Source organism: Rana temporaria, chromosome 4, assembly GCF_905171775.1.
Source record: "Rana temporaria chromosome 4, aRanTem1.1, whole genome shotgun sequence".
In the NCBI taxonomy this organism is placed as follows: domain Eukaryota; kingdom Metazoa; phylum Chordata; class Amphibia; order Anura; family Ranidae; genus Rana; species Rana temporaria.
Genome location: NC_053492.1, coordinates 84,209,998 through 84,231,731, shown reverse-complemented (window position 1 = coordinate 84,231,731; position 21,734 = coordinate 84,209,998). Strand labels below are relative to the sequence as shown.

The following is a 21,734-nucleotide window of genomic DNA, read 5'->3' as shown; positions in this document are numbered from 1 at the left end:
CAGCTTTTTAACCATAAGAGTCTTCTCATATGGATAAGGGATAACGATAAACGTGACGCTTGCTGGATAGAATCCTTGATTGCGTCTACCGTAAAACATATGGCCTTAGGGACATCCGAAAATTCTTCTGCCTGCTGGGCAGGAATAAGTTTAAGCATCTGCTTAAATTGATCCGATAATGCTTGAGCGACCCCAATCGCAGCCACAGCTGGCTGTACTACTGCCCCTGCAGTAGTGAAGGAGTTCTTAAGTAGTGCTTCCAAGCGCTTATCAACTGGATCCTTGAACACCTGTATGTTTTCTACAGGGCATGTTAACGATTTGTTAACACATGAGATGGCTGCGTCCACTGCAGGAGTAGCCCATCTTTTGGAAAAATTTTCTTCCATAGGATATAGGACAGAGAACTTCTTAGGTGGTAAGAAGATCTTATCTGGCTTGTTCCAATCTTGGAACAAAACTCCCTCTAATAGAGGATGGATCGGAAACACAGCATTGCTTTGAGGCGCCCTCAGTGAGCCCAAAGCTGAAACCGTCGATACCTGGAGATCTGGTACTGGCAAGTTGAATGCCCTATGGACCAAGTCCGACAATCCTTGAATCCACCAGCTCTCCCTCAGGGAGACTGCCCCAGACTCCTCTGTATCCGGATCTTCGATCCCTGAACCTACTTGGTCCTTGTCCAAGAGGTCGTCCAATTCCCCTGAGGAAAGGACCTCCTCTTCTGAGGGTCCGCGCTCGGGCGACGGAGATCTATTCCGCTTACTGCCCCGCATAGCTGCGGCTATCATTTTACCCATGCTTTTCTGCATCTCTTTTAAAGAGGTGAGTAATACCTCCTCCGTGACCATCTTAGGGTTGGACTGACCCGCGTCAGCTCCAGCCCCAGATCCCGATGGCCCCAAGGCTCCCTGTGGGGAAAGCAGCGGCATAGCTTTGTCCGAGACCTCAGACTCTCTGGGGGAATCCCCACCTCTTGTACCCTTGTTTTTTGATGCCATGGTACAATACCGAGGTACACCTGCTACTTATTGGTACCTGGGACTTATAAATAGTTAAATGCCCAAACACCTGTTTGGGGGATAAAAAATGCTTCCTCTCCCCTAGATGACACTTTTTTTTTTTTTTTTTTTTCAAATCTAGGAAAGAAAAAACATTCTGTCCCCCTGAGTAGTATTGCAAGAAAAACTATGAGATGGAAAAGAAACAGCCTATTCCTAGGCTTGAAAACAGTCTTCTGAAGACTGCAATATTCTTTCTGGCCACTGTGTGTCCTCGGCGCCCCGTGCTTGCCGTTCTGGTCTTTCCTCCTCAGTTCCAAAGTATTGAATGAGCTATATGGAACAAACAAGGAAGGGCCGCCCCTTCCTTAAGCCACTGACCCGCCCTTCCCCCCCAGCAATCTCAAACAGGAAATGCCCCTCCCGACAGGGGGGGGGTGGGGTTGGGAGGAAGGGACCTCTCTGCTCCAGCAAACTGCAGCCTGCAGCCTGGAACCATGAGGAGGTCAGCGTTTTGCCTGCTTTGCAGGCCGTGAGGAGGAAGACTGAATGGAGCATCGCCTGGAGGCTTGCAGGTAAGCACAGCTCTCTGACACACACATATAATTTTATATCACACAGGCCCCACTCAATGCTTTTCCAACACTACAAGGGAGGTCACATCTTATGGGGAATAATACATATAGAGCCATCCTATCTTTATGATATGTGACTAGTTTGCCAGATGCAGTGCATAACTTTAGGCATGTCCCCTGTGACCCCCCAGAAAAAACCTGCTAAGAACCAAGTTCCGCAAGTTTTCCCCTCACTTACCTGCTCCATGCCGCAGGACTTTGCCAAGCAAGAGGCCCAATCTTCCCCCATCTCGGTGGGGATGTCTAGACCTTCAGGCCCTGGGTTCCTATGAAGGATCCACTGTCCTGGGCCCATATAGCACTCTGGCAACAGAAACATTAGGCACCCAAAGGTTTCTAAGTTCTGGGCCCAGGGTCCAGCTCTCTAAAAAGAAAAGCATTATGGGCTATACCCCAAGGGTTTGGGGTCCGGTTACTGACCACTTTAGCGCTGAGGCTTTTTTGGACAGAACCGGTTAGCTCACCTAATCCCAAGGATGTGGAGGCAAGCTAAACCATGACTAACACCTAAGACACTGGCGGAAAAACTGAGGTACTCCTCCTATGGGAGGGGGTTATATAGGGAGGGGCATTTCCTGTTTGAGATTGCCAGTGTCTACACCTGAAGGTACTCCATATAACCCATATAGTAATGAATGCCGCTCTGTGTCCCGTGATGTACGATAAAGAAACAATATTTTTTACTTTTTGCTATAATAAATATCCCCCAAAAACATATATAATTTTTTTTTTTCCTCAGTTTAGGCCGATACGTATTCTTCTACCTATTTTTGGTATAAAAAAAAAAAAAATCGCAATAATTGTTTATCGGTTGGTTTGCGCAAAATTTATAGCATTTACAAAATAGGGGATAGTTTTATTGCATTTTCATTTTTTTTTACTACTAATGGCGGCAAAAAGCGATTTTTTTCGTGACTGCGACATTATGGCGGACACTTCGGACAATTTTGACACATTTTTGGGACCATTGTCATTTTCACAGCAAAAAATGCATTTAAATTGCATTGTTTATTGTGAAAATGACAGTTGCAGTTTGGGAGTTAACCACAGGGGGCGCTGTAGGAGTTAGGGTTCACTGTGTGAGTGTTTACAACTGTAGGGGGGTGTGGCTGTAGGTGTGACGTCATCGATCGTGTCTCCCCTATAAAGGGGATGACGCGATCGATACGCCGCCACAGTGAAGCACGGGGAAGCCGTGTTTACACACGGCTCTCCCCGTTCTTCAGCTCCGGGGACCGATCGCCGCACTCGAGCGGCGATCGGGTCCGCGGGACGCTCGGTCCCGGAGCTTCGGGTCGCGGGAGCGCGCCCGCGACCCACGGCTGGGTACAAGTACAGGACGTATATATACGTGCTTGTGCCCAGCCGTGCCATTCTGCCGACGTATATGTGCAGGAGGCGGTCCTTAAGTGGTTAAAGATTAAAAAAAAAAAAAAAAAAAATACTGACACATGTGCCACTGTCGCATGAGATTAAAAAAAAAAAAAGTATCGGAATTCGGTATCGGCGAGTACTTGAAAAAAAGTATCGGTACTTGGTCTTAAAAAAGTGGTATCGGGACAACCCTAATATTTATACATTTGCGCTGCACTGTTTTTTCACTTTAGAGTAGAAAGCCCACTGGTAATTTTTCTATGACTGGGAGTTCTGTTACATTAGACAAAGGATATCTTTTATTTGCGCAGTCATCTGTTAGTTGGAAGAGTTGATGAGCGCAATCTTTGATTAGGTCATCCAACGCTTCCTCCATAGCCGAGAGATCGCTGATGTCATTGCGGATCCGCTGTTGCTCTGGGATCTCCGTTCCTGTGTGATTCACGTTTGTCCCCCTTTAATGAAAATCATTATATTAAAAAGAATGCTGAGAAGACCATACAGCTCTGAACACAATGAGCACAACTCCAAACTATGGATACTGCTTTGTATTACACCCCGGTATTCACGCTTGTGCAACTTGTCACGTGACTTTGGACAACAAAGTCCCATGATAATTCATTTGCCATGTTTTCCAATGATAACCATTCATATATATGCAACTTCAAGTTTCTGCAACTTATGCTCTACTTTGGCCTGACTTTCATGCAGCTTGAAGGTCATAGATAGACTTCAATGTTAACTCTCAAAAGCTGCATGAAAGTTGTACCTGAATGTTTTACATGCAACAGTGGGTCAGAATTTGCAGCGGGACAACCAGTCACATCCAAGCCACGCACATTGACAGTTTTATCAAGGTTGCAAGCCAAAGTTGCACGACTTTAGAGTCGTACAAGTGTGAATGGGGCCTTAGCAGGTAAAGAAAAACAATACAATTTATGTATAGCCTGTCCCCTAGATCTCAAAGCAGAGCTCCAGTCAAAAAACTTAGATATGAATTTGTATGCATTTTAAAACAATAGGATTTTTTACCTACTTGTAAAGTCCTTTTCTATAACTCCTCTTACTTCCAGCTAATCTAAGTTTTGCAGGAAGCAATATGGATATCATAAGGAGCAGAGGGAAATGACTTTTGTCCTGTACTGTATTCCAAGAAATTGATTTTACAGGCAAGTCAAAAAATCTAATTTCCTTAGGCTGGCCATACACCATCCAATTTTCTTATTCCATTTCCTTTAGATTTACCTTCAGCTATGTAGTGCAAGGGCCTGCCTGATTGCATACTAATTGAAAGTGTTTAGATTTGACCTCATATTATATGGTTTTGGTAAATCTATAGAAGAAAATTGTATAATGTATGGCCAGCCTTAGTAGCACAAGACACAATGTAAAAGGACAAGTTCACTTTTGGAATAGATTACATGTTCCACCCATTTTTAGAGGTAGGGGAAGCCGTCCCTAGCGGGAGAAGACAGTGATTGTTGCTACCGGTTATACTAGTGATAATCACATGCAAAATCCGGCAGGCTGGTTGTACCAAAGTTGATTAATCCACTTGGTACATTCAGCCTGTTCATACAAGGTTAGAATCTTGGGCGGTTGCTGTCTATGGCTGGCCTTACATCTGAAACATCAGCGGGTACAAAAAAGGAAGAAGAAATGGCAGCTGAGGGATAAATGCAAACAACGAAAGGGAAATCTGCCAGAGAATGTAGAGTAGCAGGACAGAGAAAAGAAAGAAAGAAGAAAAAAAATACCCTAGAAAAAAAAAAAAAAAAAAAGGCCCTGCCCTCAAAAACACCTTGTCCTCAACTAGGATAAGAAAAGGATCAGCATCAGGGAAGATTTGTAATTTGCCATGCAGAAGTAATAGCAACAAGAAAGCAATCACTGGAGTAAGGCTACACAGGGAAAAATCCCTGTTACAATTCCAGAAAAGGTCCAAAAAAAAAAAAAAAAAAAAAAAAAAAAAAAAAAAATAAAAATGGGAGGATAAAAGATTCTTAGACAAGCAAGTCCTCAGTGCCAAGGACTAATCACCTGACCAAGTTCATTTAGAGCACCAACCAAGGAATTGAGCAGAAGGGCCCTTCCACGTCTAAAGACGATCTCCAGGGTAAGCTTAGGACATTTCAGTAACGACACCCTCATGTCCACTACTATCAGAATGGCGAGCATGAACAACTTAGAGTGAAAATTAGTATATGGGACTGGTTTAACCACTTAAGACCCGGACCAATATGCAGGTAAAAAGACCAGGCCCCTTTTTGCGATTCGGCACTGCATCGCTCTGACAATTGCGCGGTCGTGCGACGTGGCTCCCAAACAAAAATGGCGTCCTTTTTTTCCCACAAATAGAGCTTTTTGGTGGTATTTGATCACCTCTGTGTTTTTTTCTTTTTTGCGCTATAAACAAAAATAGAGTGACAATTTTGAAAAAAAAATTCAATATTTTTTACTTTTTGCTATAATAAATATCCCTCAAAAATATATAAAAAAAAAAAACTTTTTTTCCCTCAGTTTAGGCCAAAACAAATTCTTCTACATATTTTTGAAAAAAAAAAGGAAAATCGCAATAAGCGTTCATCGATCGGTTTGCGCAAAATTTATAGCGTTTACAAAATAGGGGATAGTCTTATTGCATTTTTATTAATATATATATATATATTTTTTTTTAAATACCAATTGCGGCGATCAGCGATTTTTTCGTGACTGCGACATTATGGCGGACACATCGGACAATTCTGACACATTTTTGGGACCATTGTCATTTTCACAGCAAAAAATGCTATAGAAATGCATTGTTTACTGTGAAAATGACAATTGCAGTTTGGGAGTTAAGCACTAGGGGCGCTGAAGGGGTTAAGTGTGACCTCATATGTGTTTCTAACTGTAGGGGGCGGGGCTGGACGTGTGACGTCATTGATGGCCTTTCCCTATATCAGGGAACAGACGATCAATGACAGCGCCACTGTGAAGAACGGGGAAGGTGTGTTTACACACACACACACACCTCTTCCCGTTCTTCAGCTCCAGGTACGTGATTGTGCCCAGCCGTGCCATTCTGCCAACGTACATCGGCGTTAGGAGGTCCTTAAGTGGTTAAAGAAGACCCATCAAAGCCAAGACCCTGAACATATACTACTGCGCTGACCCCATACAAAAATTCATTAATACTGTGAATAACTTACTTAAATCACGTGCATAAGAAAATGTATATGTGTAATAAAATATATATATATATTAACAACACCAATCAATAAAATATTCTCCAAAAGTAAATGTAATAATAATAATAATAATAATAATAATAATAATAAGTGGCCCTCAATGTGCAATCTCAATAAATAATACAATGCGCGCATGCGCAAAATAAAGTCCAATAAATGATGCAATGTGCGCATACACAAAATAAAGTCCAATATCTCAGACTTCCAGAAATATCTCAGAAATTCCAAGAAATAGTGCTGTGTGTTCTTGCCAGAAAATTTTGTGACTTTTCACCCTTATTTAGTGTCACCACCACCTCTAATATATTATGCGCTCACCAGATCAGGGTAAAAATACAGCATGTAATCATATCCCGGTATGTGTCTCCTTAGACTTCTAGCAGTGGTCCCATTTTTCTCCAATGCTTGTATCAGACCCAATATATGATAGAAAGGACTTTTCTCATCCACATCGGCTTCCAGTAAGATCTCTTTGCTCCCAAAAGAAAAAGCCTCATATGGTGTAGTATGTATAAAAAGGCAGTTTATTTATAAACATTAAAATGTGCACTCACATGTTATGGTGCCCAACCGGCACTAGTTGGTCCAGTGTTACTGCTCAATCTCTCCTTGGCGTGCGTTCCACTCCTCGGTTGTGATGCGGTTCAGCGTGCGGAAGGCATAGAGGCGTAGAGGCCTATGGGTAATATTTCTTCGTAGACGGAAATACGTCACTTCCGCACGCTGAACCGCATCACAACTGGGCCGTGGAACGCACGTCGAGGAGAGATTGAGCAGTAACGCTGGACAAACTAGTGCCGGTTGGGCACCATAACATGTGAGTGCACATTTTAATGTTTATAAATAAACTGCCTTTTTATACATACTACACCATATGAGGCTTTTTCTTTTGGGAGCAAAGAGATCTTACTGGAAGCCGATGTGGATGAGAAAAGTCCTTTCTATCATATATTGGGTCTGATACAAGCATTGGAGAAAAATGGGACCACTGCTAGAAGTCTAAGGAGACACATACCGGGATATGATTACATGCTGTATTTTTACCCTGATCTGGTGAGCGCATAATATATTAGAGGTGGTGGTGACACTAAATAAGGGTGAAAAGTCACAAAATTTTCTGGAAAGAACACACAGCACTATTTCTTGGAATTTCTGAGATATTTCTGGAAGTCTGAGATATTGGACTTTATTTTGTGTATGCGCACATTGCATCATTTATTGGACTTTATTTTGCGCATGCGCGCATTGTATTATTTATTGAGATTGCACATTGAGGGCCACGTATTATTACATTTACTTTGAGAATATTTTGTTGATTGGTGTTATTAATATATATATTTTATTACACATATACATTTTCTTATGCACGCGATTTAAGTAAGTTATTCACAGTATTAATGGATTCTTGTATGGGGTCAGCGCAGTAGTATATGTTCTACATATGCAAATACTCATAACTTCATATCACTGCACCTCCTGGAGGTGCATATAGCAACTGCAGCAGACCTAGCAAATTATTAGATAAACTTTGTTTCGCCGGTGTTACAACATAAACTAAAGCCAAGACCCTAATGCAAAACACAGTGCGGCTTTGCTCCTGGGTCCCAAAGTCAGAATATGGGAGCAGTAAGCCTAGGGCTTAAACAAGGCTGAGACTAGGATTAAGCTCAGATCCTCCAAAGCGAAAAAGTTTCAGTTCTGGAGGATAGGGATGTTTCCAGATGACAGACTGCACAGTCAGATGGACACTGAATGACTGTCTGAGATGACCATGCCTTCAGATAATGGTTGTCCAATATCACACTCGAAGCAGAGCAAAAACATGGGGTAGTGCCGTGGGAAGACCCAAGGTGCAAAGCAAGGGCTACGTACACACAATCAGATTTTCCGACGGGAATTGTGTGATGACCGCCTGTTGACCTAAAATCTGACCGTTTGTACGAGGTGGGTGGGGGAAATCACTCCCACTATGCTATTGTGTTCTGACGGCAAGGAGCTATAGCTGTCAGCACTGATCATTTAGGAAAAACAACAGACTGGTTGTACAGAAGTCGATTGGCTCATACATGGATCAAAATTCTGCTGAACCGATCAAATTTTGATCCATGTATGGCAGCCTTAAGATGGCAAGCCACTCAGCTGCTCCTTCATTCAAAAGAGTACAGCACGGTTTAAAACAAAACAAGCGAGCTAGGAAAGCCCTGTTTATGAAAGCTTACAATAAAAAAGGGAGGAGCAAGTAATACACAAACGTAATAGCTGTGAGGAGGAGTTGACGGAAAACAAAGTTCTGTTTTTAGGCTGAGACAGGATAGACTTTCCTGAAGAGATAACATTTCAGGGATTCCCTAAACAGTGGACAGCATGAGAGATTGGGGTAAGAAATTCCAGGGGATGGAAGTGGCTCTGAAGAAGTCCTAGAGGCAAGCATGGGAGGAGATGATTCTGGAGCTAGAGAGTAGAAGATACTTGGAGGAGTGAAAAGGACGGTTTGGGTGATATTTTGGGATGAAGTTGGTGATGTAGCTGAAGTCAAATTGTAGATGGCTGTGCGTTGCTGTTAGTATTTTGGATTTAATTCACTGGGTGACAAGAATTTAGTGGGAGGGAGTGACAGACACTGAGTGTTTGGCAAGCTGGACGAGTCTGGCAACCGCCATCACAATGGACTGTAGGGGGATAGCCTGTGTAAAAATAGGCCAATGATGAAGAAATCGCAGTAGTCAATGCAAGAGAACAAGGGAGTGAATTAGTATGATGGCGATACCATTGTTAAAGAAGGGGGTTACAGAGGTGACGGTAGCAAGATTTGGACGGTGATTGGAAGTCAAGATTACAACTAGCACCCTGTTGTGAGGGGAGGAAATAATGTCTTTTATATCTAACTAGAACAGTCTTTGTTAACCACAGTTCCATTGGGGATCTAGGGTTCCTCCTGAGGGTTTCTTTAACTAGACTGCAGTTTTATAAGATTTGTTCAAGTGCAGAAAAAAACAAAAAACTGTTCAACCAGCTAAAAAAATCTTATGAGCCAAAAAAATTACTTGTACTCTCTTCATCTGGACTGTTATTAGTTAGCAAGCCCCCACCCCCAAATTATGGAAAAGACAAGGAAGTATTATGCAGTTCTAAAAAAAAAAAAAAAAAAAAAAAAAAAAAGGGCGTTATGCAATACGAACACCCCCCTGTCCTAGGGGGACAACACTGCTCAGTATGGCTGTCACCCAAGAACAGGAAGTGAGGTAACGGCAGGATTAAAAGAAAGAGAGAAGTAGGGTTGTCCCGATACCACTTTTTTGAGACGGAGTACAAGTACCGAGACTTCAAGCTACGTGTTTGTCCTGCCATATCTGATTCAAGTTTTAAACCCTATTGAAGGACCAATTAAAAAGGGAAACACTGACATTTTTTTTATAACTAATGGAGAGCAGGTTCATTTGATTTGGATTGATCAGATTCCGTGAGAGGTTCACAAGAGGGAGGACCCTGAGTAAAGAGCCCTTTATATGCCCGATGGTCATTTTATGGCCGCAGAAATTCGGTGAGCACATATGAATGTCACTTCGGGCGAAGCACTTTGTATATGCACGCAGCACTTTTTCATAAGGCACGGTGTTGGAGGATAGAAGACCCGAAAATACTATTGCTTTTACAATTTTGATAGACTGTATCTATTATTTTCACCATTTTGGTATTTTGCTGCATTACACTTATGTTATTTATCTATTTGTTGCACCCTTTTTTTTCACTGTCAATCACTCTCCAGCCATTATCGGCTGTCCCCTGCACAGAGCTTCCACCACTGGAGACCGGATCGGCTTCAGAAAAGGTTTGTATAGCAATATTTACAGGGCTAGAAAGGTTAGTCTTACATTGTGAATGCCGGTAGATTTACAGATTTTAGTTTTAGGGTGAACTTCTACTTTAAAGCTTTTTAGCAATTAATTTTTATTTTCATAATATGAATATTTTCTTTTTCTCTCAGATTTTTTTAGCCTGTCTTCAGATTTATTACAGAAAAGTATAATTTTTTTTTTTTTTTATCTGTGATCCATAAAAATAAATGCCCACGCCCTCCACCAGTCCTCTACCTTCCCTAGTATTGGATAACTTATAGGTCGAGTGTGTGGAGAACTCACAGTAAATTAGGTGTCTTTCTGGGTACAATCCCCAGCATGCCCTGCTAGCAGCCAGACAGAGATCCTGAAGAAGTAGCTGGAAGGACACAATGCACGCCTCTATAGACATTACAAACATTCTAGCTACACTGCGATATCCAGGAATCATGCTACAGACATAGTGAATATGAATTCACTATGTTCTAATATGCTTTAGTTTATTCCCTGTAGATACCCATTGGCCGTTTATGGCTTTTAAAACCATTATCATTACAAAGGCATCTTCCTGAACACTGCTCCACTTCAACTGATTGCATTATAACCACTAATCAATCCCATTAAAAGGCTTTTAACTAGAACACAATGCTTTTGTTATGCACGATGATGCCATTTCTTGGTTATGTACTTGAGCAGGATTGCCAGAACAGCATGTGTAGCTTTACAAGGATTTTCTACACAAAAAGCAAAAACAGCAATAATTTAAGCACGCAATCCACTAACTGATGTTTCAATGAAGACGACAACGACCAGTGGACTGACTTCAGCAGCAGCAAAATCATCATCATAGCATTTTTTGGCTATAGTCTTCACTCACCTTGTTAGCTCGCTCCTTATACTACTAAAATTATATTCTCTTTCCACCTTGGTTGCAGTCCCCATCGTGGAAAGCTTAAACTTTCAACTTTGAGCATAAACCCCGCTATCAAGTAAGATGTCTCCCGTCTCTTCTCCATCCAAAGAGTGGTTTGATAGCCGAAAAAAGAACTTTCATTGCACAGGAGGCTAGCGGGTGGGCAGGATTATATCTCACGAAAGTCGGAGCCTATGCTCAAAAATCTAAGCTTCCAACGCAAACTGAAACTCAAGTAAAACAAGGAGTAATTTGTGGCGAGAGCAAATAGGGGTTTATTTGCCAAAACTATATAGTGCAAAATCTGGTGCAGCTCTGCATAGAAACTGAGCTTTCAGGTTTTATTGTCAAAGCCAAATCGAACAAGCTGAAGTTAGAAGACGATTGAGTACCATGCAGAGCTGCACCAGATTTTGCACTCTCCAGGTTTTAGCCATTTAACCCCATACTGTCAATAAAACTGAAAGGACTCTGTCCCGAAACCAGCATACAGGGGACTACTGTCAGTCCCATTTTCATGTATGCAGTTGAAACAATACAGCCCTCCTTTCACCCCAGTGGATTGGGGACTCCTAGGTGTTGAGGAGTACTGTAAGGTGGCAATATCACCTGACTACATTTGATTTTGCCATATACACAGCGAATGCAGCAAGGAAGCTGAAAGACTTTATATGAGCACAGCTGGGTCAGCGCACATCTCTCAGGGAGGTGCTTCCGAGAGGTTCATTTTCACAAACTGCCAGTTGATTGAACCTGTCAAAGTCCATCCAATACAGAGCTATACATTTTCGGAGGACCAATCTTTTACAGTGAACAATTGTTTGACTACTTACACCCATTGGACCAAGTTTTTGGACCTCTTCTGAATAAGCTGAATACCATCCAATACATTGGTGATATCATATACTCTTCTTTTCCTCACCCCCAACAGTTTAGCAACTTCATTTAGATCCAAAACACCATCTGGAGCAGACTTAAGAATGTCCATAAATTTGCGGGTTAGGTGAAACAGCGATACATCAAACCGAGGCCGCGGCAAATTCAAAGATTCTGTAAAACAGAAGAATGCAGGAAACATAAGGGAGGATTTTACTAGCAGACTACAACAGGTATAGAGGTGCACGGTACAAGGCAGCTAAGATGTTATCCAAAAACCAAGGCATGAACACTAAATTTCACTCAGTGAACAATACTTGCAAGATGTTACATTTTTATTATTCACTGGTTGTTAAGAGCAATGGTGGGTAACTACTCCTTAACCAGCTAGTAATTGTATATATTTGTAAAATAGTGCATTGCTAGACCACGACTCATTTAACGTGCGTTTAGTTTCTAGTTTGTGAATTGACTTGACAGGTTTATGCTACATTTACCAAGCTTTTCAGTGAATTGAGGTTTTCCATACTGCATACGATAATTGGATACAGGACCCGAATATGTTATAGTCTTTAGTGAATTGAGCCAAGGGGTTTCATCATATCCATAATGAATGGGTTATACTGCCATGTTAAAGGTGATTGGACACTGGGGGTGAAATCAGGATATCTCATTTACTAAAAAAAAAAAAAAAAAGAAGAAGGATTTACGGGTAAAAACAAACATACCAATCCTTTAAACACAAGGTTTTATCATATCGATAACGACTGGGATGTCCCAAGGAATAAAATATGTGGAGTGAGCAACTCAACAAGCCTAAAAACAACAGAAGACCAGATACCTGCCAGCCAGACACGGTTCGAACCTTGGCCAGTTCAGCAGGAACCAACTGAGATTCGAACCATTAATGGGCAGGCTAAATGTACCAAGTTGATCGATCAACTTGAGTACAACCAGTCTGACGGATTCTCTTGCAATTATCGCAAGCATTTGCTATAGCCGCTAGCGAGAATTACTGTCTCCTAGCGGGGAAAGGCTTCTCCCGCCCGCCCCCGCTGGGAGCAGATCGGACACTTTCTCGGCAGGAGTGATTTCTCCCGTCATAATTATTATGCTTGATGGGGAAAATGGTGCAAATTTTCTTTCCTGCAGCCATGGTTGCAGGAAATAAATGTGCACCGTGTATGGCCTGCCTTAAGCCTCATACACACAATGATAATGTTGAACGAATAATTGTCTCCCCCCTGCATTGTAGTCTCATAAATCGAGAATGAAAAAGTTACTAAACTTATGAAAATTCTTGTACAACAGAATATAATTTTGGAAGTGATGTAATGTGTTCTATTGTGATATATTCTTTTGTTTCCAAGCATATGTGGTATTTCTCTGCCGATTGTTTTCGGACGAATATTGTACTGATTAAACAAAAATTATACTTTCTGATATTGTTAAAAAAAAAAAAAAAAAAATTATTCGAAGGGACAAACGCGAACAATTTTCGGATTAACTGTTGTGATCAGCTCTCCAAAGCTGTGTACCAACGATCAGATTATCCTATGATTGATTTGAAATCTGTATTTTTCGTCCGATTTTCTGATCGTGTGTACTAGACTTTACAAACCTGAACAACTAAAGCCTGATGCTGAATTGTCCAGAAAGCACTGACACTACTAGTAAAATGGGCTTTGACCAGAAAAAGAAGGAACTTTGAACTTAAAGGGTTAATTAACTTTTACAAAAAATGTGTATGAGGGGCATCTGTAGATAAAAACAAACTGTGCAGCTCTGACTAAAGATGAATAATGCCCTTGGTATAAAAGTAGACCATATACGTACCTCCTAAAGCCTGACTGGAATACTTCCCGGACGTTGCAAAGTGTGGTCTAGTCGTTACTGCTCACTCCCTGCCATCAATGGTGTGAGCTCCCAAACAATGAGCTCAGAGCTACTGTGTAAGGCTGGGTTCACACTACGGTTTTCCCGTCCGTCAGCCGCATACGATTTCAGTATTGAAAACGTACGGGCCCGGACGGGAAAACGTAGAGATAGACAATGCATTGCAAATCGTATGCACTCGGATGCATCCGGGTGCGTACGATTTGCTGGCAAAACGTTTTTTAAACGTACGCAAAACCGTGTTCAACCACGGTTTTGCGGTCGTTTTTAAAACAGTATGGCAACCGCATACGTTTTCCTTTAACATTAATGTTAATGGAAAACGCACATATGTGCGGTGCCATACGTTCCCGTCCGTTTCAGCCGCATACGTTTTTTCATATAAATCGTATGCGGCTGACGGACGGGAAAACCGTAGTGTGAACCCAGCCTCAGGGTGGGGGAGCGCATGTAAGGGGTTTGAAAAAGCTCTTTTCTGTGATGGTGGAGGTGAGCACTAACAACTAGGCCTTACTTAGCAACATCCTGGGAGTACTCCAGACAGACTTTGAGAGGTACGTAAATGGCCTACACCTATAGCAGTGGCATCATTCATATTCAACTTTAAAGTGGTTGTAAAAAAGGTAAAAAGTTTTTCTTTTACCTTAATGCTTTCTCTGCATTAAGTTAAAACACCTTTTAATGGTAGCACCCACTTAAAAAAAACTGAATATCCATAAAAAGGAGGCAACCCCAAAATAGTCTTCCCGTATTGAAATCCAGTCATGTTGTAAACCAATTGAAAAATACAATGGCATGTTTACAATCAGGAGTATAAAACACGTAGATGAGTGATACACAACATGTAATATGTGTTTCGTATGTACAATAGAGAAAGCAATGAACTCATATGGTTAAAACTCGCACATTTTCAGATTCATCATCAACAAAGCAGGTAGAAGCTTGGTCCAGCCACCTGTCCCAAATCTTATATTTAGCTGGGCATCATCTATGAATATAAATGACTATTTATAAGGCAATGCAAGATTGACAGCCGCTATCCATTTGTGAACTGTTAGCGGTAGAGCCCTCAGCCATACAATAGAAATCGTCACTCTAGCAATAAAAAGTGTTTCCTGAAGGTGTTTATCACAGTCCCGGGCCATGGAAGTAGACCCAGCAGACATTGTTTGGGACATAGGGTTAACATTGTTTTGGCCCATGCGATCATGCAGAAACTGGACCACCTGTAGCCAATAGCCTTGGATGACTGGGCATAACCATAAGTGGTAAAAAGAACCACCAAGTTCCCCCACAGGACAGGAAGGGTTATACTCCGATCGGTACCTAGATAAGCGGATAGGAGTTAAGTAGGCTATGTGCAATATGTATAGATGAGCGAGTCGCTCAGAAAGCTTTGGGGAAACTAACTTACAGGATTGCAGGACATCCTCACAGTCTTTGTCCTCCAGCACCTCCATATCCACCACCCATTGATTCTTTAACTGAAAGGATAAGTCAGCCGCTGCTGGTTGAAGAAGGCAGTTATATAAAAAAGGTAGACATCAAGGGCCAGATTCACGTAGAATCGGGCAAATCTGCGGCGGCGTAACGTATGACATTTACGTTACGCCACCGCAAGTTTTACGGGCAAGTGCTTGATTCACAAAGCACTTGCCTGTAAAGTTGCGGCAGCGTAGCGTAAATCCCCCGGCGCAAGCCCGCCTAATTCAAATGATCCGGGTAGGGGGCGTGGATCATTTAAATTAGGCGCGTTCCCGCGCCGAACGTACTGCGCATATGCCGTCCCTAAAATTTCCCGACGTGCATTGCGCTAAATGACGTCGCAAGGACGACATTGGTTTCGACGTGAACGTAAATGGCGTCCAGCCCCATTCACGGACGAGTTCCGCAAACAACGTAAAATTTTCAAATTTCGACGCGGGAACGACGGCCATACTTAACATTGGATACGCCACCTAGGGGGCATGTTTATCTTTACGCCGCGTATCTCTTACGGAAACGGCGTAAATTTACTGCGACGGGCAACCTTACGTTCGTGAATCGGCGTAACGACTCATTTGCATATTCTACGCCGACCGCAATTGAAGCGCCACCTAGCGGCCAGCGTAAATATTGCACCCCAAGATACTTAGGCATGTTTAAGTGTATCTCAGTTTGAGAATACATTTAAACATACGACGGGCTTAGATTCGGAGTAACGTCGGCGTATCTGCTGATACGCCGGCGTAACTCTGAGAATCTAGCCCCAACTTTTTATGGTCGGTACCCAAAAATATGTGCAATGGGAAAAGGGAGGCTAGGTTTGGAACAGTCTCTCCAAATTGCACGGTGAAGCTGGGGGTAACGGACGAACATAAAATTAGGTAGTCCAAATTCTGATTTAAGATCTTGAAATGACTCAACACCAAGGCTAGTGTATAAATGATAGAGATATATGACCCCCTTGTGCGACCCACAGCTCAAAATCAGGCACAGTAAGTAGTTCTGGCCCACAGGGGTGGATAAGCATGTATAGATGGAGCTTACATCTTGCGTATTGCCAAATCCCAAACCTTACCTTACTTGAGTGGCCAGCAAGTTTATAAAGAGTAGTCTGAGATTGAAAGCAATGTTTTTGTTGGGCATGAACCCAATTTGGCCTGGATGGATTCAATTAAAGGATCACTTTGTTGAGGCGTAGAGGCAGAATTTTAACATCAAATTTTAAGAGGGAGATGGGGCGGTACAATTTGGGGAATAAGGAGTCACATATTTATTATTATTTTTAAATAAAAACCAAACTTTTAAAAAAAAAATCACTTTAACCCTTTAAGGCCATAGGTCCGAAAAATGATTTGTAGAGTACACCAAGAAATAGCGATTCCAATGCAAGAAGACCATGTATCGACAAGGGAGTATCCAGAATAGGTAAAAAATGGAGCAGGCTGTAGAACAGACAATACCAAATCGAGGTCCCACAGCGACAAGGACCGGACATGCGGAACAATCCAATGAGTCGACAGGGCATCCACTGCAAATGTCTTAGGATCCTAGTCCAGGGGACAAACTTGTGTTGAACCTGGATGCCAGAAGATCCACATCCTTCAACAAAGAGCTTTAAATACCTCAGAGTGAAGGGTGCACTCTCCTGAGTTCCATTGCTAAGTGAGAAAGTCCGCTTGCCAATTTTCCATGCCTGGAATGTGCCTGATGGAGAGAGCTGGAACATGCAGTTCCACCCAGGTCAAGATAATTTCCTCCTCTTGAGTGCTATGGCTTCTTGTTCCACCATGGTGATTGATATATGCCACCACCATGGCATTGTCACTTAAATTGGGTGACACCCTAAAGGGCAGAAAGACCAATGTTGAAGAGAGATTGTCAAAATTTGCTCCTCAACTTCCCACGTTCCTTGAACTGACTGGTTCTCCAGAACACGTTCCCAGCCAGACAAGCTAGCATCCGTCCTCAGAAGCAGAAGGAATATATTTCCAGCATCCATTATCAGAGAAGAGATCTGCCACTTAAGAACTAACCTGGTCTTTGGATTCAGATGCAGATCTAGGGACTGTGGACTTTCGTCCCACCCAGACCAACAGAATATTAAGCTGCAACTCCCTGGAGTGGAACTGGGCAGATGGAACCACATTGAAGGTAGAAACCTTCTTCCATCACTTCAATGCAGAAGCAGATTAAGGAGTATTCCAGAGACCTGAGGGACTCCAACTGAGACTGGAGGGAAAGACACTTTTCCTGTGGGAGAAACACTTTGGACTGAGCCGTGTCCAGGACTAGGCTCAAGTATGTCAGTTGTCGTTTCAGGACCAGGGCTGATTTTTGGAGGTTCAATACCCAACCAAACCACTCCAACACGTGCAAAATCTGAAAGAAGTATGATGTCAAGGCCTGACCAGATTGCTCTCCAAGAAGCAGGTTGTTACCACGGGTCCTCAACAACTCTAGAATCAACACCTGTTAAGCACTTTGGGAGCAGTAGATAGACCAAAAAGCAATGCCACAAACTATCAGAGGCAATCCCCCACAACAAAGCTTAGTGAGGCTGAAAGATCAGAAGGAATCCTTAATATCCACTGAGAGCAGAAAGTCCCCTTGCTGAAGTGAAGCAATTGTCAAATGGGTGGACTCCAACCTGATTTTTTGCATTCACCAGAATCTGTTGAGACCCTTGAGAGCCATTATAGGTTGAAGGCATTCGTTTGAAACCATAAAGATGTTTGGAATAGATGCCATGACACTGATGCCATTCCAGAGTGGGTGTGATGACACCCTTAAATCAGCAGCCTTTTTAGGGCTGTAAAGAAAACATTTTTTTGAGGCTACAAAGACACATTAGAGCACATAAAGCATGTGCGCTAGCTCTTGGAATTTCGGCAAGTAATCTTGGACACAGCTGTCCAAGGGCAGCTGTTCAATTTGCTTCCTACAGAGGAGTTCAGCAGACCAGCACTTTTGCCGCATGATGTTTTCAGCAGCAAAAATACCTGGTGGTTTAGCGAACCCCCTCCACTACAATGCTTGCAGGAAAATAGTCTGGTCAGGATACCAACCACTGTACTGCGAAGGGAGCAGCAATTCCCCTGTGTGCAGAGATGCCCAGGAAATTTATCATTACAGCTTTGCATGTGCTGGCTGAAGGGCTATCAAAGAGCCCAATCTTCAGCCATCATGGCAGGCATGTCTCAAAAGGAGTATTTTTTAGGGACACAACCCAGTCACTACCCAAGAACTGTAAAGGAACCAGCAAGCATAATTAAAAGATACCAGGTACCCTGGATTGTGTTGCCCGCAGGCTACAGTGGTGATCATCAACCTTGCAGATCATTCCTGATCTTCTGCAGCAAGGTCTGAGTACTATCCCTCTAAACCCATGGCTGTCAGTGACCGATCCAGGTGAAGTCTTCCTTTCTTTCCCACTTCAGGAAGTATGGAACAGGCAGAGAAAAACCCAAGGCTAATGCCCAGAGAAGGAGAATCTTCAGTGAGACATCCATCACCCCAGGATTAGGTCTGGGCAGGGAATCCCGCTTTTTAGGCCAGTGTCAATTTACCAAAAGGTGGCATCACAACCCATTTGTTATGGATATGACAAAACCCTGTGAGGCAAGATTAACAGACTTTTTTTGTGCATAGAGTAAAATGTCTAAAAGCCATCAAATTTATTTTTGCCATTGGTGTCTCATTGAGAAATGTTCCTCTTCTTCCTGTCATGAACAGAAGGGAGAGGAAATATTTCCAGTGAAATAAATTCTTTGAACAACTAGAACAAGAATCCTAACTGTAAGAGGTCTCCTCAGCAAAAGGAAACCGGAAAAGGTCTCTAACCCTTCCCCACATCACCCAAAACTAAAACATGAAGAACAAAGTGTGATCAGCCCATTGTGGAAATAGATATTGTTTGAAGGATATTTCTGACGGGATACACGATTCTCCAGCTGGGCACCTTGCAGCACTAAGCCACATTTTGATGCAAAGTACAGAGCTTCACTCACTTTTCATGGATATCTTGAGATCATCACTGGAAAGGTTTGTCCTGGCCTGGTCTACACCCTTTTAAAATAAAAAGAGAATATATTAGTACAGGCTCACAGAGACTGAGCATCAGTAGGTCTGATTATATAAAACTGCAGTGCATTTATAAGATGTCAGCAAACTACATAAAGGAGGAGGAATAACATCACCACCATCACTTACATTCATGCCACTCAATACAAGAAATATCTGCAAAAAGCTACTTAGACACCAGGTAGGTACTTACCTGGTCGACTTTCTTGCACAATGCCAAGAACTGTAAAACTGCAATGGGTTTACAATCAACTTATTTATTTCAGTGTTTACAAAGTGATGTGAATCTTCATTATTTGCATAAACTATCTTTTACAAATAAAGATGCAACACGGGCTCTGTGCATTTATGAAATTCCAAAGCCAAGTGCTGTCTTCAATGCACATGCACTCTCCAGGTAGGTCCTGTCTCTACTAGCAGGGGTGGTGTCCATCCTCTGTGTTCTGAGCTAAACTTCCCTTGCAGTGCAGTGCTAGACCAGTGGGGTTCCTGAAGTAATACAAGTAGCAAAGCAAAAATTCAACAACACTCCAGTATGTCTGTTTCTATGATTTATGGTGAACACTTGGATAGTCTCTGTGTGGCGCTGAGGAAAGGGACCCCCGAGAACCCCTAAAATGTAAATCGACCCAAGTGTCATTTAAGTGCTATTAAAGGTTTGGCTTTTTATTATTATAGCAAACAGGTTATATTTACCTGCTCTGTGCAGTGGTTTTGCACAGAGAAGCCCCAATCCTCCTCTTCTCACCCCCCCCCCCATGACAAGTGACCCCAATAGCAAGCCGCTTGCTATGGGGGCACTGGCGTATGCTTGCTCCCGAGCCCTGCTCTATGTGTCCATAAGACACAGTCACAGCTCTGCCCCACTTCCTACTCTCTCCTCACTGGCTCACCAGCTGCGATTGACAGCAGTCTGTGCCAATGCCTCCGCTGCTGTCTCAGCCAATGAGGAAAGGGAGTCCTAGGACAGCCGAGGCTCTGGTGCACATTGCTGGATCAAGGGGGGGGCTCAGGTGAGTATAGGGGGGGGGAGCAGCATACAGGAGATTTTTTTACCTTCATGCATAGAAAAAAAACCTTCCAGAGTATGCTATACGCATAATTTGGGTGCAACATGCCCCACACCTGCCCCCTGTCACATTTTAAAAATAGTGGAGCCATGCAGTGCTCTGCCCACATAGCCGTGTTATTCATGCACAGCGATCTGTGAATGAAAGAACTACAAGTACTGTCAACCGCTCTAACCCAGCATTTAACTATTGCGGCGCAGGCGCAGCATTTTTATTTTCCTCAAAGTTTAACTTTAATGTCTCCTATGAAGCAGCTCATACTCGCCTTTCCTCTCTCCCTGTATTACATTCAGCCACAAGGATGGAGTCGCACTAGAACAGTGGAAGTAAACTTGAAAATAGAAGAAGGCCCCATGTGGGGCCAACACTTCCAGAGGGCTGCACAATAGCAGCCTGTTTTTGTGTGTTGAGGAGCACTAAGGCAGCCCATTCAAAAATAACAGTCTATAATGCATCTTAACACTTCATTTATTTTTTTTGTCAAAATGTTTTTTTTTTTAACCACTTAAGGACCGCCTAACGCCGATATACGTCGGCAGAATGTGGGTCGCGCACCCGTGACCCGGTCCGAAGCTCCTTGACCGCGGGACCCGATCGCCGCCGGAGTCCCGCGATCGGTCACAGGAGCTGAAGAATGGGGAGAGGTGTGTGTAAACACACCTTCCCCGTTCTTCACAGTGGCACTGTCATTGATCGTCTGTTCCCTGATATAGGGAAAGGCGATCAATGACGTCACACATCCAGCCCCGCCCCCTACAGTTAGAAACACATATGGAGGTCACACTTAACCTCTTCCGTGCCCCCGAGTGGTTAACTCCCAAACTGCAATTGTAATTTTCACAGTAATCAATGCATTTTTATAGCACTTTTTGCTGTGAAAATGACAATGGTCCCAAAAATGTGTCAAAATTGTCCGATGCGATAATGTCGCAGTCACAGAAAAAAAAAAAAAAACGCTGATCGCCGCCATTAGTAGTAAAAAAAAAAAAAAAAAAAAAAAGATTAATAAAAATGCAATAAAACTATCCCCTATTTTGTAAACGCTATAAATTTTGCACAAACCAATCGATAAACGCTTATTGAGATTTTATTGTACCAAAAATAGTAGGGCCAAAACAACTAATCGATTATGAAAATAGTTGTCAACTATTTTCATAATTGATTAATCGGCCAGTTGATTAGTTGGCCTGCATATAGAATGCATTATTTGTTTACATATCAGGAAATACATTGCAGCACACATACAGCTCAGTACACCATTCATACATGTCACCAAGTGCCTGAGAATTTGTGAATGTGAAAGTGTGAGGAGCAATGCCTCATGGGACATGTAGTCCT

At 42.6% G+C, this 21,734-nt stretch overlaps 1 protein-coding gene across 1 annotated transcript in view; it reads right to left on the bottom strand.

Annotated features, from left to right (window-relative positions):
- The window catches only part of E2F6 (E2F transcription factor 6), a 53,144-nt gene that overhangs the window by 27,301 nt on the left and 4,109 nt on the right, over window positions 1–21,734 (bottom strand). Inside the window, exons 2-4 of the mRNA XM_040348579.1 lie at window positions 19,254–19,311; window positions 11,823–12,039; window positions 3,307–3,465 (exon numbers count right to left, since the gene is read on the bottom strand). Coding sequence (XP_040204513.1) covers window positions 3,307–3,465; window positions 11,823–12,039; window positions 19,254–19,311 — 434 coding nt within the window. The remainder of the gene's footprint in view (window positions 1–3,306; window positions 3,466–11,822; window positions 12,040–19,253; window positions 19,312–21,734) is intronic.